Source organism: Pararge aegeria, chromosome 26 (assembly GCF_905163445.1).
Source record: "Pararge aegeria chromosome 26, ilParAegt1.1, whole genome shotgun sequence".
Taxonomy (NCBI): Eukaryota; Metazoa; Arthropoda; class Insecta; order Lepidoptera; family Nymphalidae; genus Pararge; species Pararge aegeria.
In genome coordinates, this window is record NC_053205.1 from 7,351,215 (window position 1) to 7,369,876 (window position 18,662).

Consider the following 18,662-nt stretch of genomic DNA (forward strand, 5'->3'; position numbering starts at 1 on the left):
AGTTTTTTTTTTTTTTTAATTTAATCTTCTTCCTTAGGTGGACGAATCCAGAGGCCTAGTTTACTTCGTAGGGCTCCGGGAGACGCCCCTGGAGCGCCATCTGTACGTAGCGCCGTTCAACCCACCGAGGCCGCACCAAGTGACACTCCTTTCGACGGTGGGACACTCCCATACCGTGGATATGGATGAGGTATACTAGCGGTTCCACGCGACTCCGTCCGCGTATAAGTCAACCTTAAAAGATAGACATGTGTCGCGGACTTTTTTTTAGAATCTTAAAGGGGGACCACTTTTTCATATGTGATTTTATCGAAATGTATGTATATTTTTTATATGTATGTTTATTTATAACAAAGGAGAATTAAACTTCATTAATTAGCTGACTTTTAATAGTAGGTAAAATGTTTTTTTTTTATTTTACTTCAATGTACTCCTTGATTGCAATCTCACCTGGTGGTATGTCAAGATGGTAGCGGGCTAACCTGTTAGGGAGTATGGCCGATTTTTTTTTCTTTATTCCTCTACAAGTTAGCCCTAAACTGCAATCTCACCTGTTGGTAAGTGATGATGCAGTCTAAAATGGTAGCGGGCTTACCTGTTAGGGAGTGTGGTACCTAATCGGTTTCTTAACAAAGTCGGTTTTGTTATCAAGATTTTTTTTGCATATTCATAAAGTTTTACTAGTAATAACCTGTCGGTTTGGTCTCTTAACTAGTTTGTTTCCCCAGGAATGCTCTATGGCGGTTATTACGTCATCAAACATCAGCAGCGTACCGAACACACGGGTGTACCGAGTCACCCACGGACCCAGTACGGTGCTGCTACCTCACGGGAGCCTAGTCGAAAGGGCGTGTTCAGGTAACAACTTATAACAGGTTACTCAATCCATCGATCCATCAATCAATCCATCCATCCATCCATCCATCCATCCATCGATCCATCAATCAATCAATCAATCAATCAATCCATCCATCCAACCATCCACACATCCATCCATCTAACCATCCAAATCAGTTCATCCGTTCACACGCATGCACGCACGTACGCAAGCACACAGGTACGCACGCACTCCCGCACAAAAAGACACATAACATAAAAAATAGAAGTGCTTAGCACCTTCCGTGTGTTCCAGAGACGTCGGACACGCGCTCGTTCAACGGCTCGTGGGACAGCAGGTCGTGCGACGGCGACGACGACAGCGAAGTTTCATTACTTGTGAGGGGTAAATACTAATGTATTCCACGAACAAAAACCACACATTTTACCACCATTAAAATACATGTGCTGCTCATTTTTGCAGCAGCATTTTTTTTTTTTAAATTTATTTGTGACATAAAACAATTAAATATTACAACAATAGATCTTAAATCTAAACGAAAAGAAAACTGGGGTGAATATGTAATCCACTTGTAAGGAGCAATAGGGCGATAGGCAGATACAAGTAACACTGACTATGACAGATAATGTTAACTGTTTAACTAGTACCTAATAATAAAAAAAAAATTGCTGTCATTGCAAGTCAATGCAAAAATCCCTAGTGCTACTAAAAAAAAACAAACGAATAGAAAAACTAATTGATTGATTGATATAAAAGAAAAGAAAGAAAGAAAACACACATTCAACTTAGAAGACTAATTTACTAAACAGAGAAAATAATATTAATAAAACAAAGTCTGTCGGGAAAACTGAAAATCTACCAAAACGGTATTTTCATACGGTTTTCTCTAATTACTAATGCGGAAGTTTTTAGTGTATATTTTATAATGGTTTTGTGTAAATTGCCCGAAATATGTTTGCTAAAGATGTCACTTGGAGTTTTACTGGCGTGCGCTGCAAAAATGTTTAATGATAAATACACATAATGTACTACAATAGCATGTTTAAAGTAATCATTATTATCTATGAAAAATTCAGCGAGACAATATGTCTTACTGTTATGATTAAGTCACAATAACCGGTTTTTGTTATAATTTGTCAATCAAAACACGGGTACAATCGGAAGATGTTGATATTCCGCTCATCACATCAATCCCTATCCAAGTAAATAGTTGTAAATGTACCTGCAAATTCCTTTTTAAAGTATACAAATTGGACCTATCGTTTATAAGTTACGTCGGGTATAGAAATGCTAAAAGCAAGAAAAATGCCGCGAGCCGCCCGGCTTATTTGTATGAACCTATTTCACTGTAAGGTTCAAATTCAAAATTTATTTATTCATGTAGGCCTATCACAGGCACTTATGAAGCGTTCATACATATTTGTTTACATAATTGTAACGGGATGGTGATAACTTCGTTCGCCAACTTAAATCTAAAGCTACGAGGGTTCCAAACGCGCCCTGGTCTAAGAAGAGCCCACAACAAACTTATTTATTTAAATAAAAATTATTTTTTTGTTATCACCATCTTCCAGTAAATTTATATTAAGCTATGAAGCTTTTTTATCGTTTAGGATTTTTCTGTAAGCTTACGTTTTATATAAACTTTGAACTTATTGAGAGATATCTCAAAGATTTCATTTGGTAATTTGTTATAAAATAATAAACAATTGCCCTTGAATGAATTTGCAATTTTGTGTAGCCTAGTAAACTGCACAACGAGTTTATTTTTGCTTCTAATATTTATATTGTTAAAGTAATGGTTCTTATTAAAATCCGTTCAATCGTTCTTGCGTGACAGAGTAACAAACATCTATCGATCTTTCCTTACTAACTTTACGAATAATATCTATTGACAATGATTGACAATGATTGATGATGGTTGATGATGATTGATGATGATTGATGAGTGACGACGACGATTTTTTGCGTGTTTGGTAGTCACAGCCGCAGTGTTAAATTAGCGATGACGTCATAAACATACTATTGAAACGCTAATTACAGTTACTTCGTTCCAGAACGTTCCCTGAGCGGCGTAGACGTGCCACCACCTCAGATCCTGTCGACGCGACTGTCGTGCGGTCTCATGGCGTACTGTACGCTATGGCGGTGCGCAGGCGCTGGGCGACGCCCCACCGTACTGCATGTGTATGGCGGGCCGGAGGTGCAGACAGTTACTAACAGCTACAAGGTATTGCGACGCGACTGTCGTGCTACAAAATTGACTTACATTAGTGTATTTACTGTATTATCTTGAAACAAAATTGTCTTGCTTTAAAATTGTCTTGTGACAACAGTTACAACATAATGTCTGAATAATATGCTTACGACAAAATTGTCTAGCTGTAAAAACAACAAGTAACGTTCAAAAGCATTCCTTATGGATGACACTACCATGGTTTTCATAAGCTATCAGAATTGTCTTGCTACAAAATTGTCTTGCGACAAAAACGTATGCTTCTAAACAGTCTAACAACAAAATGTAAGCATAATTTGCTTACGACAAAATTGTCTTGCCCTGTGAAACTTACAAGTAATGTTTCAAAACATTATTTATAGAGGCTTTTACACATAACCATGCTTTTCATAAGCTATCAAAATTGTCTTGCGATAAAAACGTCTTGCTTCAAAACAGTCTAACAACAAAATGTATGCATAATTTGCTTACGACAAAATTGTCTTTACCTGTAAAATTTACAAGTAATGTTTTAAAACATTATTTATAGAGGCTTTTACACTTTACCATGTTTTTCATAAGCTATCAGAATTGTCTTGCTACAAATTTGTCTTGCGACTAAAATGTCTTGCTTCTAAACAGTCTAACAACAAAATGTATGCATAATTTTCTTTCGACAAAATTGTCTTGCGACAAAAATTACTTGCGACAAAATTGTCTAGCCCGGTAACTAATTACTAATCAATAATTAATTTTCATAACTAGCCTCCAGTCCGTATAGATGATGTACGTGAAAAAGAAGTCGCATCTAGTTTAAAATAAATTGGAAGATCCAAAAGGGCACGCCTCGTAATCTCATTCATTACAATAAAATTGAGATTATTTGTAAATAATAATTAAACTACATCTAATTTAACCGTAAAAAGTTATAGGCTTCTATTCCTCAAAACACTGAAGCCTACAAAAAAAAAAAACTATAAGTGAAGTATTTCGCTCGTTATCGTGACCACAAGATACGAGATCCGCATACAGACACACGGACGTCCAAGACAGAACTTTTTTAAACAATTTTTTAATTAGTTTGAACAATAAAAAGAGATTTAAAAATATCATGAGTGTTAAAAATTGTATTTTTTCTCGACATTTGTCTATTTATATTATATCTTTAAACGACCAATTCTAGTATATAAATAATTGGAATCTCGGAATCGGCTTTAACGATTTTCATGAAATTTAGTATACAGGGGGTTTCGGGGACGATAAATCGATCTAGCTGGATCATTTTTAGAAAATGTCATTTTATCTCCTGAGGATGCTCCGGTTTCTGAGCGAAACGTGCGTAGAGGGTACATTGCCGAAGATCTGTTTGGTGTGGAGTGTAAGGATTGAAGAAATTATAAATTACACCACACAGATTCTCCTTCTTTTCGCGGAGTATAGCAAATTAAGCTTAATTTTGATAATATATGCATAGTGTTCTTTTTTTTTTTTTGCTACACACTCCGGTTAAGGTTGTACTGGAGCTATCGTGATATGCTCGACCGTAACAATAGGAAGATCTTCCTCCGAGCGGTGATCGTGCTCGGGGACCGAGGTCCGAACATTCATTTTTGGAAGTTGTATATATAGGCATTCTTCGTGAACACTTCGGTAGCGCGATGCAGGATTTTAGTAGCGCCATCTAGTTATGTAATGTGGAGACCGCCACAAGGTTACAAATTTTGTTGAAATAAATTTGTCTTGCTTTAAAATGGTCTTGTGAAAACAGTTACAACATAATGTCTGAATAATATGCTTACGACAAAATTGTCTAGCTGTAAAAACAACAAGTAACGTTCAAAAGCCTTCCTTATGGATGAAACACTACCATGGTTTTCATAAGCTATCAGAATTGTCTTGCTACAAAATTGTCTTGCGACAAAAACGTCTTGCTTCTAAACAGTCTAACAACAAATTATAAATTACACCATACAGATTCTCCTGCTTTTGGCGGAGTATAGCAAATTAAGCTTAATTTTGATAATATATGCATAGTGTTCCTTTTTTTTGCTACACACTCCGGTTAAGGTTACAAGTGTTGGTAGCCATTTAGCAGTGCTGCCATTTGATTTGCCAACTGCTTGTGTTATTGTCTCACAGAAGGTAATAAATTACTTGTTAGGGTATACGACAACTCCGAATGCATATGCTGGCCGCGAGGGGTTTCAACGTGGTCTCGGTGGACTCCAGGGGGTCGAAGCACAGAGGCAGGGCGTGGGAGGCCGCCATCAAAGGGAAGATGGGCCAGGTCGAGTTGGATGACCAGGTATTTATGTTCGCGGACTTATTTATTTATTTAGGAAAACCAACCGCTAATAAATTTTTTCTCGTCCAAGTTTTTACGTTGTGAGCTAAGTGAATGTTCAGCTTATTACAGGTTTTCACAGCGTTTGCAAATCATTTCAATATTAATTACATTTTATTATTATAACTGCATTACAAAATAAATGTCTATATATATTTTAATTATTAATAAGGTTATAATGTTAAAATATATATACATGTGTATATAAAAATGTTATGTTGGTTATGAAAAAATAAGATTTTACTGCATTTTTAAACATACTGTCGTATGTTCATATGATTTTTTACACCACTCGGCAGCATAGTAATAATGTTGAGTCGACAGTTTTTATTCCGACCGTCGTTTCAGTCAATGGTCTTCTCACGAAAAGCTTCGACCAACATCTTAAGCTTTTTCTTTTGATCTCTTGTCAAAGAACTCTTTCCATAACAAACAGCACATTATTTTGACAAGATGTAAGCAATCGGTAAAAAACGGTCATTTTAAAATAAAACTGCTTTTAAAGATTGTGGTAAGACCCCCAGTACTAATAAACGTACTAATAAAGTTTTGCTAATTTCGACACACTGTAATAAAGACTTTGAATATTAATAAACATGTTTCTGATTAAATCTTTTACAGATGCGATCTTTTACTTTTTGTAATTCTTACCTAGACTGAGACAGTGCGAGCTAAACTGAACCTTATCTCAATGGCAAACGTTTCATAACACTGCGTGTGATATTGTTCGTGTTATACTTTGTTTAATGTTTTTCCACCAGGTAGAAGTATTACAGTGGCTGGCGAAAGAGACCGGTTGTATCGATATGGAGCGAGTCGCCATACATGGCTGGAGCTACGGTGAGAATACATACAGTTTTCAAGTTTTCAGAAATTATCAAGTGTACTCATGGAATGTACCTCTCTTTCAATATACTGTTGCACGCCAGAAATGGTTGGATGCATTTCTAATGTATTCAAAGCAAATAAATAAATAAACCTTCAAAAGTCTCCAGAGGGAGCTTTTTTTTTGGTAGGAGACTTTGCCGTGGCTATTTACCACCCTACCGACAAAGATGAGCCGCTAAGTGATACAGAGTTCCGATGCGATGTCGCGTAGAAACCGATTAGGGGTATGACTACCATACTCCCTAAACAGGTTCTTATTATTTGTAGAGGGGACGCCTGCCATTGCCAGACGGGTGATCAGTCCTCTGTAAGGACTATTCCACCCTATTCCCCATGTTGAGACACAGGTTTACTGGTGTCCCAGCAGCATGCCCCCTGAAACCTACCAGTCTCTTTTGTGAACCTCAGGATATCCCCTATAGAGAGGTTTGCTAGGTCTTCTACACTAAAACTGTCCTTACCTTGTAGTTCCCATCTTACCATCGCGTACATGGGGCACTCAGCTATGAAATGAAAACTGGTTTCCATCTCGCCACACTCTGGACAGGATGGATCTTCTGCAATTCTCATTACCGTTAGGTGTCTATTTAACAGGCAATGTCCTGTGGTTATGCCTGCTACCAGTGCTATATTGGTTCTGCTCTGTGACATTAGTTGTTTTGTCTTCTTCATGTCGAATGACTTCGGAAACAATTTCGATTGCCTGTATTGCGTTGAATTTTTTGTGATGTTTTATGGAATGGGTAAACAAGGGTCAGGCCCGTAAAATTGGATGCTTGCGCCCATTCTTGCTAGCTCATCTGCTTTTTCGTTGCCCCGATTTCCTTTATGGCCAGGAACCCAGGCAATGGACACTTTTGTTAACTCAGCTAGTGAATTTAATGTGTTTTTACATTCTTTCACCAGCGAAGAAGTGGTATCCTTCCTTCCAAGGGCCTTTAGTACAGCTTGACTGTCACTGTAAATGATAACTTCTTTGTTCCATGTATTTGGGGTTTCTAACAAGCTATTGGCACATGCAATGATGGCATATGTCTCGGCTTGGAAGACACTTGCATATTTGCGTAGACTAATTGTTTGTTCCTTTTCTGGAATGGTGCTGCTGTAGATTCCAGCCCCACTGAGCTTTGTGGATTCTCGCCTAGATCCATCCGTATAGCAGAATATGCTATATTCGCTGGCGGCTTCTATCTCCCATGTCTCCTTCGGTCCTATATGCACTCTATATTTCTTGTGGAAGATGCGCTGCCTTTTAATGAGATCATTATTCATTATTATCATCGACAGTGTATCTCCATATATTTGGTCAATAGTTGCATGTCCTTTATCCGTAAAATTGCCTTTCCACACAGGTTAGCCCGCTACCTTCTTAAACTGCATCACCACTTAATACTAGATGAGATTGCAGTCAGTTGGTGAAACGGTTTTATTCTATAAGCGTCACCTAAATCATTAGGTGTTTGATTTAAGTGTTTCCTAGGTTTAGATAAAAACAGGCATAGCGCAATTATAAATGTAGTTCTGTTTGAATTTCTAATAAAAGTTGCGCCGATGACGATCGGAAGTTTAGCTTTAATCTCAAAATTTTCCTTCACAGGCGGCTACCTCTCGCTCCTAGGTTTAGCGACTCGACCCAACATCTTCAAAGTGTGCGTGGCGGGCGCGCCGGTGACGTGCTGGCGACTCTACGACACCGCGTACACGGAGCGGTACATGGGTCTACCTGCTTGGGGCCCGCATGCGTACAGCAGGGCGAGCGTGCTCGCGCATGCGCCCTTCTTCCCGGACAAGTGAGTTTTGGTAATATTTCTCACTTTGACCGAGCTGTAAGTGTCGGTCAAAGTTGATACATTTTCTTAAATGATAATGATAATGATAAATATACTACGACAATACACACACCGCCATCTAGCCCCAAAGTAAGCGTAGCTTGTGTTATGGGTACTAAGATAGCTGCTGAATATTTTTTATGAATAAAATACTTATATTATACACCCAGACACTGAAAAACATTCATGTTCATCACACAAACATTTTCCAGTTGTGGGAATCGAACCCACAGCCTTGGACTCAGAAAGCAGGGTCGCTGCCCACTGCGCCACTCGGCCGTCAAATAACAATTAGAGTTATATTTGAATTTAGAAGCTAAAGGGTAGTTTTTTAACAGCGCCAGAGCCGGAAAAAGACGTGTGGCACTCGGGGACTGCCGCGGTAAAGCTATTGCATAGCATTTTTATCAAATTATTCAATTATAATTACTGTCATATTTAAAATAATAACAGTGTTTTAAATATGAATAAACAAAAATTCTGTTTATTAATATTGCATTGTTTAAGCATTGTTTAACCAAAGAAAAATACGAGCATGTGGGCTACCACGATTGCGGGGTGAAGAGGGGGATTACGCATGGGCAGTAACGCCGATACAACCAATGCCACCTAGAGGCGAGTTGCTGAACTAAAGAGACAAGTGTGATATTTCAAAAAAGTAAAACTAAAAAGTATCACCGCTGTGCCGGTCGGAGTGGGGGGGTGTTAGTTTAATTTCGTTACGGAATTTCTGGATTCGGTCTCCGCGCTCAAGACCCGCGATAGAAGCTTTGCAATAGCTTAAAAGATAAAGAATTATAGACAGTGTTAGCGATTGATTTTAATATTTGTTAGAAGCGGTGCTAGCCCAGTGTCCAGTGGGTTGGACTTCGACTTCACCTTCGGGGGGGCTTAGTTCGAATCGCAGCCTCTAACGTTTTTAAGTTACGTGCGTTTTAAGCAATTCAAATATAACTTGCTTTAACGGTGAAGGAAAAAATCGTGAGGAAACCTGCACGCCTGAGAGTTCTACATGTTCTCAAAAGTCCACCAATCCGCACTGGGCCAGCGTGGTGGACTACGGCCTTAACCCCTTCTCATTGTGGGAGGTGACCCGAGCGGGTCGTTAATGGGTTGTCGATGATGATGATACTTTGCTACTTTATAACGCAAATAGGCTTGTGGATAGTCCGCATTTATTCACTTCGCACTTTGACTACATAAAAGTGTCGGTCAATGTTGATAATACCATGCTCATTTGTTACAGGGAAGGCAGACTACTAATAATTCACGGTTTAGCGGATGAAAACGTACACTTCTGTCATACCGCGGCGTTGCTCTCCGAACTTGTGCGTTTGGGTAAACCGCATCGCGTTCAGGTTAGTCCTCACTATGTTAAATTCAAAAAATTCAAATTCAAAAATGTTTTATTCATGTAGAATTTATTACAGGCACTTATGAAACATATACTAATTTCGGCATCGAAGGTAGGAGAGCCGTAGCTTAATTGGTGAAAGCGCTCAGGCCGCGATTGCCCGAGAGTCGCAGGTTCAAATCCTGTCGGTCCCGAAATTTTTTATATGCATTTTAAATTTATAAAACTGTAAAATGATGTTGAAAAAGGAGGAGTTTCTTGCCGGCTCTTCTCGATAGAATCTGCCTTCCGAACCGTTGGTAGAGTCACTACAAACAGACAGACTTGACTTTTCAAAAGGGCTCATAAACTAGGCCTACTTGGAATATTTATGAATTTTGAATTCTTTGAAAATAAATCTATGGAATTTTATGATTTTTATTCGTTGCAGTTATACTCAGGGGAAGAATTTTCTGGAAATAAATTTATAGGATTTTATAAATATTATTCGTTGCAGTTATACTCAGGGGAAGAATTTTCTGGAAATAAATTTATAGGATTTTATAAATTTTATTCGTTGCAGTTATACTCAGGGGAAGAATTTTCTGAAAATAAATTTGTAGAATTTAAAGAATTTTATTCGTTGCAGGTATCGAGGAAATAATTTTCCGAAAATAAATTTATAGAATTTTATGAATTTTGTTCGTTGCAGGTATACCCAGGAGAGAGGCATTCTTTAAGGGCGATGCACGCAGCGAAACATTATGAGGCGACCCTACTTCACTTCTTACACGAAAATCTTTGAACCTAACACACTATAATAACACTTGACTATTTGGCCTATTGTGCTATGGCAATTGTGTTTGACAGTCCATCAATGACGTCATAACAACTCATTAGAAGCCCACTACAGGGCACGGGCAGCAAGGGTTCAGATCGTAGCCCACCACGCTAGCAAAGTGCGGATTGGTGGACATCACACGCCTTTGAGAACGTTATGGAGAACTCTCAGGCGTGCAGATTTCCACGCGATGTTTTCCTTCACAATGCAATAATGGCTGAATGAGGGTTCTGGACGTTCCCAATTCTGTGGCTGTCACAATTACAATTGTAGATTTGAATCAGTCTTGTTTCTATAGTATTAATAACTAATTTTGTCCTTGTTTTGGTTAACGGACGCAATTTTTTTTTTTTGGAATTTCTTTGAAGAAGTAAAAATTTCTAATGCACAGCTTTTCAGTTCAACTTACGAAACACTAGGTTCGAGGTTTTTTTTTTTTAATTTTTATGTTAATAAAGTATACAAAAACTGCAATGAAATATGTAAAAAAATACACTTTTAATCTGTGCTTGGTAGTCAAGTGTTATGCATTAATTATATTTCAAAAGCGTTTTGCAATAATGTGTCAATTATTGATGTAATTTTATTACTTTTATTTGAAATCTTTAGGTGTTGACTTCATAGGAAAAATCTTGAGATATCCCTTTATTAAATTATGCATCCAAATAAACTAAAATAATATGTAAGAAAGCGAAATACTCGAAAAAATAAAAAAGTATTCATATATTTCATTTGTACAAAACTTCATTTTAAATGTAAAGGAGAATGCTCACATGACACGTCCCATGCAAAAAAAGGAACCCAAATCAGACAGGCATGATATTTGTGGCAGTTATTTTTTTTTGGTATGTTTACCACATATATGTTATATAAATAAATAATTATAGATTAATATTTAATATTGCCCGTGAATGCAAGCATTATGTTTTTCCTTCAGGCGATGTATTATCTTACCATGTCCATTGTATACGTTTTTATAAATAGAATCCCTATTTTTTGCTGGTCTGGTTTTGATGATGGAGCTAACTAAAAGGTGGTCAGTAGAATTTTTAGTAGGATATAAGTGCAAATTGGGACTCACTAGAATCAGTCGATCTGAATGAATAAAAGTTTTGAATACCATAGTAATAAATAATAAATATACTACGACACTACACACATCGCCATCTAGCTCCAAAGTAAGCGTAGCTTGTGTTATGGGTACTAAGATAGCTATCGAATTTTTTTTTTAAATACTTATAAGGATAAACACCCAGACACTGAAAACCATTCATGTTCATCACACAAACATTTTCCGGTTGTGGGAATCGAACACACGACCTTGGACTCGGAAAGCAGGGTCGCTGCCCACTGCGCCAATCACCTACTACTCAAGTTATCCTAGTCCATGAATGCCCCGCGAAGTGTTGCTGTGAATATATGCAACAGTATTTCCCTAACCATTTGGCAGGACATCTTGGTCCACCAATAAAATGGGCTTTTGGAAGTTGCATGACACTTATAATCCGAGAACAATCAGTGACACTCATGGCCATATTGACATGTTTGCATAGACCTATATCATATCATCCGTATAACTTATAAAGACTTTTAATAATATTTACTTAAAATATATCCTTTAAATAATAATATAATCGAATTGCTTTTCGTTTCATCTGGGACCGGTTTCTCAAACGTAAAATAATCTTTTAACCGAGGGCATAAATTTGACTTTCCGACAGGTTTCATTAATGAAAATCTGTTAATTTTATTCCGCATTTAGATTATATAATATCAGATCAACTAGAAATAAAAACCCAATTATACAATATCTTTATATCTATATATATAAAAGAGAAAGTGTGTGGGTATGTTCCGTATAGGCTCCGAGACGGCTGGACCGATTTCAATGAAACTTTCAGGGAATCTCCGGATTGACCTGGCGAGTAATCCTGTAAAGTTTGGTGACGATCGGAGCACTCCTATTTTTTAACTGTCAAATACACCTTTATTTACTATGATGATATTCTATTGTTGGGTGTACATGAGTGTAGATAATGATCTTCACCCGCTCGAGAAGAGAATGAATACGGAGAGAAATAAATGATTTAAATAAAAAATTATGAGCCTTAAATAAAAAATTGAATGATGTAAGTTTATTGTTTAAATAAAATAAAGCAAAATCTAGTCCGGCGAAGCGGGCTGGGTACGCTAGTTATTATATATAACATAGTGTTCAAAGTATTCAAGCGGTGATAGCCCAGTGAATTGGTGTATTAGAAGCATTCCTATATCAAGTGTAAGCGGCACGATGCGGCGGCGATTTCAATTCAATCATAAAATGTGCTCAAAGGCGTGTGGAGTCCACCAATCCGGTGGACTACGGCCTTAATCACTTCTCACTTTGGGAGGTTAACTGTTCCCTGTAGTGGGCCAATAATGGTTTGATAAGATGATTCATTGAAAAAAAAATTTGGTGTATTAGAAGCACTCCTATATCAAGTGTAAGCGGCGCGGTGCGGCGGCGATATCAATTCATTCGATTGCGCTCGTTTCATGCAGCAGAAAATAAATCTAAAAATAGGTGCTTAAATTAGATGAACAGTTTTGTATATCGCTTAGAGTTTCTGGAGCTCGGATAGATTTATGCCCACTACCTGAATAAAATCCATCCGTAATCTACAGATTGATTTCTTAACAACGTTGTTATTGTTTAAAACTAAATATACCATTTTTTTAACAAATAACAATTTTACTAAGGAACCTATCTACAGATTACAGATAGATTGAATATAGGAAACGAACGATACAAGACTTTCGTTATAAAAATCACCGTTTTCCAAATATTGCAAATTTCTATTCAAAGTCAAAGTCAAATTATTTCTTTAATGAAATAGGCACATAGATGGCACTTTTGATGCGCCGTTCATTACATACAAAATGTGTACACAGTAGAGAGACGATGGCGACAAAAAACTTAAAACTATACTCATTATCTTAAATTCCTTAACGATTAATATACAATACAAGCATGTTCTCCTGGCTCTGCTCGCACAATAGTTATAAGTACAAGCAATAATTAGGTATATGAAAAACAAAATACTCCTCGTAATTTCTTATGTCCTGGTAGAAAATCGAACAGTTTAAAGCGTAGACATAAAATTATACTTGCATCGACTCTTAGTTCAAGGTTTTATAATTGTCCCAGAGCAAAGTCTCAGTTCCGACTAATGAAACTAATTGGATAGAAGCCGGCGTTACTTTGCGGAAATCCATGATATATTATGAAAATAAGCTTAATTTGCTATAGTCCGCGAAAAGCAGGAGAATCTGTATGATGTAATTTATAATTTCTTCAATCCTCATACTCCACACCAAACAGATCTTCGGCACGTTTCGCTCCGAAACCGGAGCATCCTCAGGAGATGTTGACTTTACTACGAATAATTGTTAAGACACTTTTTTATTATCATTCATTTTTAAGTAAACGAACCCTACATTGCCGAGGATCTGTTTGGTGCGGAGTATAAGGTTAGAAGAAATTATAAATCACACCATACAGATTCTCCTGCTTTCCGCGGACTATAGAAAATTAAGCTTAATTTTTCTTAATAATGAAACTGACTTTTATTGCCTTCTTACAACATTTCTATTAAATACTGTCACAACTCAAATTAGAGTATTGAAGTTTGAGTTTTATATCATGTGATATCAAATTTTCTCGGTGTACGACGCGTGGCTTACGAGTGGTTAACATGTTGCCCGTTTACTACTGGCACATAAATTTTTACTCATAAATTTTAATATTGTCTCAACTCAAAATAGAGCATTGAAATGTGAGCGTTATATCATGTGGCATAAAGTGTTGTTTCAAGTGTACGACGCATTTGGTTATGGTATACGAGTGGTCAACATGTTGCCCACTCGTATACCATAAATTTAGACAAAAGAAACCATAAGTAGTATTTTACAACATTTCGATTCAATACAGTCTCAACTGAAATTAAAGCATTGAAATGTGAACGTTATATGATGTGGTATAAAGTGTTGTTTGAAGTGTAAAATGCGTCAGTAACGAGTGGTCAACGAGAAGCATTGTCTTATGAAAAGTAAGTTTTATGTCACATAACTAAAGCTCAAATTCCAATGCTTTAAGCTCGCATATCTGATACCAGTTTAATCGTTTATCCGCCTAAAGCGTTTCCCAAACAGAGGCGTAAGCGGAAACGGTCCGTCTACCCGCTTAAGTGCCCAGCTCATTTATGGACCCAATACCGTTTCAAATCCTACTTAACATTTCTCTGGTTTGTTTCGTTTGGAGGCTTCGAGCGTGGCTAGTTATCACCCTACTGACAGAGACCTGCCGCCAAGCTTTCAATTATCCCTTTCAAAGTCGCGTACGAATCGATAAGGAGTACCTATAGATTTATTATAACAGGTCAACCCGTAACCATCTTAAACTGCGTCTTCACTTACCAGCATGTGAGAAAAAAAACGGAAAACTACACTATTTCGCTAAAAGACTGTACTAACGTTATCACAGTACAGTAGCGTTCCCCTTTAGGAGGCGTAAGCGGAAACGGTCCGTCCATCCGCTTAAAGTGCTCCGCTCAGTTATGGACCGAATACCGTTTCAACTCCAACTTAACATTTCTCTGGTTAGAGTCTTCGGGCGTTGCTAGTTATCACCCTACTGACAGAAGTCGCGTAAAAATCGAAAATGAGTATGGATTTATTATAACAGCCAAACTCCTAAAAGGTCACCCCGTAATCATTTTAAACTGCGTCTTCACACCAGCATGTGAAAAAAATAACGTAAAACTACACTATTTCGCTAAAAGACTGTACTAACATTAAAACAGTCAGTCGCCATAGCGTGTCCCAACGTGTCCGTGCGGATAAAACCGCGACTGCTTGTGTTTCGGGAACGCTTTACAATCAAAAAAGTATTTAATAAATAAAAAAATAAAAAAAGCCATTTATTCTACTACCAAAAAATAAAGAAATACATATTACATTCATTCACATAATTAAACTACATAACATAATTAAATTTATACATATTTTAACAAATTACATATTTTATTTCATTAAATTTATTTAATAGCTAGTCTTCAATTCCTATTTGTTTTGTTGTGTTGTGGTAGAAGTCGCCTCTCTGGCGGAGGCCAAAAAAGTATTTACTTGTATTATAAAAAGCATTGGCGCATTATTGCACGATGCAGGTTTTTTTTTTCACAAACAAAATAGCAAATAGTCAACATTATTATTAATTTAAGCTGCCCACTGTTATTATAAAATAAATATTTTAATGAATTTATACATCTCGTTTTATTTCCCCCTAAAACATAGGCGTCGAAGATTATTTTGGCTTCGGTATCGAAATGTTCCGATACGCATGATGACAGTAAGAATCGCTAAAATATTGTGTTTATCTAATGAAATATGATTAATAAGTTATGAAAACTTTCTTTTATTTATAATTTAAGTGAGAATGGTGGTTTAAGCGGAATTTTCATTTAATAAAACTGCAAAATCTAGCAATCCGCCATGACAGGTGAACCGTCGAATTCAAAGTTATGACGTCACGTCTATATAAACATAATTTTCTACCGCTTGAACTTCGAAAATCTCTGCGTAAGTATATCAAGTATTTTGTGATTTCAAACAATTAGTTGCTAAGTTTTTTCTCAAGATAATTGATTAGCTATAGAACATCTTTCTATAGAGCTCCAATTTGTCTATTACGTCACGAGTGCGGCCATGACACGGCGAGCGTTTTCGCGGGAAAACATTTTTAAAAATATAATTTGCAATTTATATCTATAAAACCTCATTCAGCTATTATTGCATGCATTATACAGGTTTCCTCAGGATGTTTTCCTTCACCGTTTCACCAAGTGATATTTTAATTGCTAAAAACGCACATAACTTAGGAATGTTAGACGTGCGTGCTCCTGGTTTGGTCGCGGAGCAAGTTCAAACATGCCGGTGAGTTCGTTATATAAATTTCCTGACTACTTTGTTACTGTACTAAGAGACGTATCGCATACATTGGTGCCGACAATATCCTGGCAGGCATTCATAATAGCTGTGAATTAAATATGCTTGCCTACCCTCAAATCGTAAAAACTAATACGGCGTTTTGCCGTTGTCGCGGTCGTGTGCGAAAGCGTTCCCGTAACCCAGTCACCAGGCGAAGTGTTTGAACACCGTGGGGTTTAGTCGGTAAGAGTCAGACATAACCATTGCACCTCCCCGGGTGCGTTGGTATCCATGAGGATTCCTCACGTAAAAAAAAAAAAAGGCGTTTTGCCGTTGTAATGAAGTTTTGGAGGTGCTCACACACAATACCTGGTGTAGGTGAAGGAGTTCCTGATTATTTTTTACGAATACTTCTGGCGGTTTTTTTACCCAGAAAAAAAGGGTGTCAAAAAATGATCTAACTTCATCATTCATTTTCGAGCAAATCAAAATGTAATGCTTGTTCTGGACGCATGCAGCTTAGATCTTAGTTCCTGATACTTTTTAATAATAGTTGTCGTGAATACTGAAAAAAAAAACTTAAAAGAAAATAACCCTAAACATCCTATCGTACACAAAGACATTTGAATAAAACATTTTTTAGACCCGTATTCTCTCGGAACTCTTTGGTTTCTCACACACCAGTATATAAACTATAGTAAAAAAAATATTAAAGTTCTTATAAATCAAGTTTCAGAGACCACAACAAACATAAAAATTGAAAAGCGGGCGGGCGGGCTTCGGGCAGGTTTCGTCCGTCCAAAAATGAAATCACTGTTTATATACAACACGTGGTTCTAATTGTGATTTCTCTTTTCTCTCTGCTTCTTTCTTTTCTTAACTCTCTGCTAGTCGGCGCGAAAACACCGAGCACCGCTTGAGACAGTCCGGGTCGTTACGACAGTGCGCTCGGCAGCTCGCTTGGCATCTAGTCACGGTGCGGACAGGCCCTCTTATAGACATTACACTGTGGGCGAACAGCTTTATCACAACAACGCAAACTAAATAAATAAATAAATTATTATATGACTACTACACACACATACGTCTTGCCCTAAAGAAAGCGTAGCTGGGCGTGGGTACTAAAATAACTGATGAATATTTTTATGAATAAGACTATTAAATACTTATAATAAATATTATATAAACAGGGTTAATGCCCACGGCACCAATCAGCCGTCAAAAGTTAAGCGAGTCGTGAAAAAAATATGTAATCCGCCATTTTGCGGCGTCGGCCATCTTGGATCGATTTTCATCTAACATAGCTAAGAACACTCCAGAGTAATTCATCTTTCAAACAAAGAAAACTAAATTAAAATCGGTTAATCTTATCGGAAGCTATGATGCCACAGACAGACTGACAAACGCACACACGCACGCCTACACTCACCGCCTTTGATGTTAACGTCGTAATAAACGTCAAAACGCATTTAGTAGTAAGTAGATCTTTGTGACAGAGCAATAATATTTGAAATCTTACCAAGGCGGTGTGTTTGAGAAAACTCTTGATGTTGCAATGAACGCTTTCCTTTATCCTCCAGAAATCCAACATAATATACCAATCCTTTTAGTAGTCAAATTAGTCCAGCTCTTTGTATAACAGGACCAACGTGCCTGGTGTCCAGCAGACACAGATCTGTCAATAAACGTCAGAGAGATGCACGTGGTGACGGGGTTGTGATCACGGGCGGTGCCAGAGTAGCCAGCAAGGTGACAGCCTCGCCCATCACGGGCGGTAAGTAGTCGGAGTATTCAGTGTCAGTAGCCACGAATTAGATGGTCTCGCCTACCAAGTGCAAGTGGCCGCACCGCAGTGTTGTACGGACTTTGCCATAGCAGCTAGCAAGAAACAGTATTCACAGAAGCCAGCAGAGACAACTTTGGTTCCAAATAGAATAATAACAATATATTTTGTGAAATAACTTACCGGAAACTAATATCGTAATAAAATATTATTGGTTCGTTTTGTTGTCAACATTGTAAACGGTACCTGAGCCGTATAAAAGCAGAAGCATTACCTTCTCAAGCGTTACAGTCAGATTAACGTCGAACCGAGCCGAGGTCCGAGTCCTCGCAGGAGGCACCCTCGGGTCGACGTCTCCCATACTCCCCCCGAAGTCGTCGAGCCCTGGGGCTCTTCTCATGGCGAGCTTTCGCGCTCGCCCCACTCCCCCGGTGACGCCGTATCAACCGGTGGTTATCGGCAAGTGTCCTTCCGAAAAAGCAAAAAAAAAAATCTAAAGCGTTCATTCTGTATCAAGTAGTTGAAGGGGGAAACTCTGTCTCGATTATATGTCAAATCAATATCATAAGCACCCAACACACGCACCTAAGCACATACATTTGCACACTTATGAACACACGCACACAC

At 37.7% G+C, this 18,662-nt stretch overlaps 1 protein-coding gene across 2 annotated transcripts in view; it reads left to right on the plus strand.

Annotated features, from left to right (window-relative positions):
- LOC120635285 (dipeptidyl peptidase 9) overlaps positions 1–10,427 on the plus strand; it is a 28,877-nt gene extending 18,450 nt beyond the window's left edge. The window contains exons 11-19 of one of the 2 annotated variants that reach the window (XM_039906252.1): positions 38–190; positions 729–858; positions 1,133–1,222; positions 2,896–3,068; positions 5,215–5,358; positions 6,159–6,237; positions 7,883–8,075; positions 9,361–9,472; positions 10,160–10,427. In XM_039906252.1, coding sequence (XP_039762186.1) covers positions 38–190; positions 729–858; positions 1,133–1,222; positions 2,896–3,068; positions 5,215–5,358; positions 6,159–6,237; positions 7,883–8,075; positions 9,361–9,472; positions 10,160–10,252 — 1,167 coding nt within the window. In that variant the 3' untranslated portion in view covers positions 10,253–10,427. Of the gene's footprint in view, positions 1–37; positions 191–728; positions 859–1,132; positions 1,223–2,895; positions 3,069–5,214; positions 5,359–6,158; positions 6,238–7,882; positions 8,076–9,360; positions 9,473–10,159 lie in introns of those variants that run through there. The other variant, XM_039906253.1, reaches the window with a different exon arrangement.
- The last annotated feature ends 8,235 nt before the right edge of the window (positions 10,428–18,662 follow it).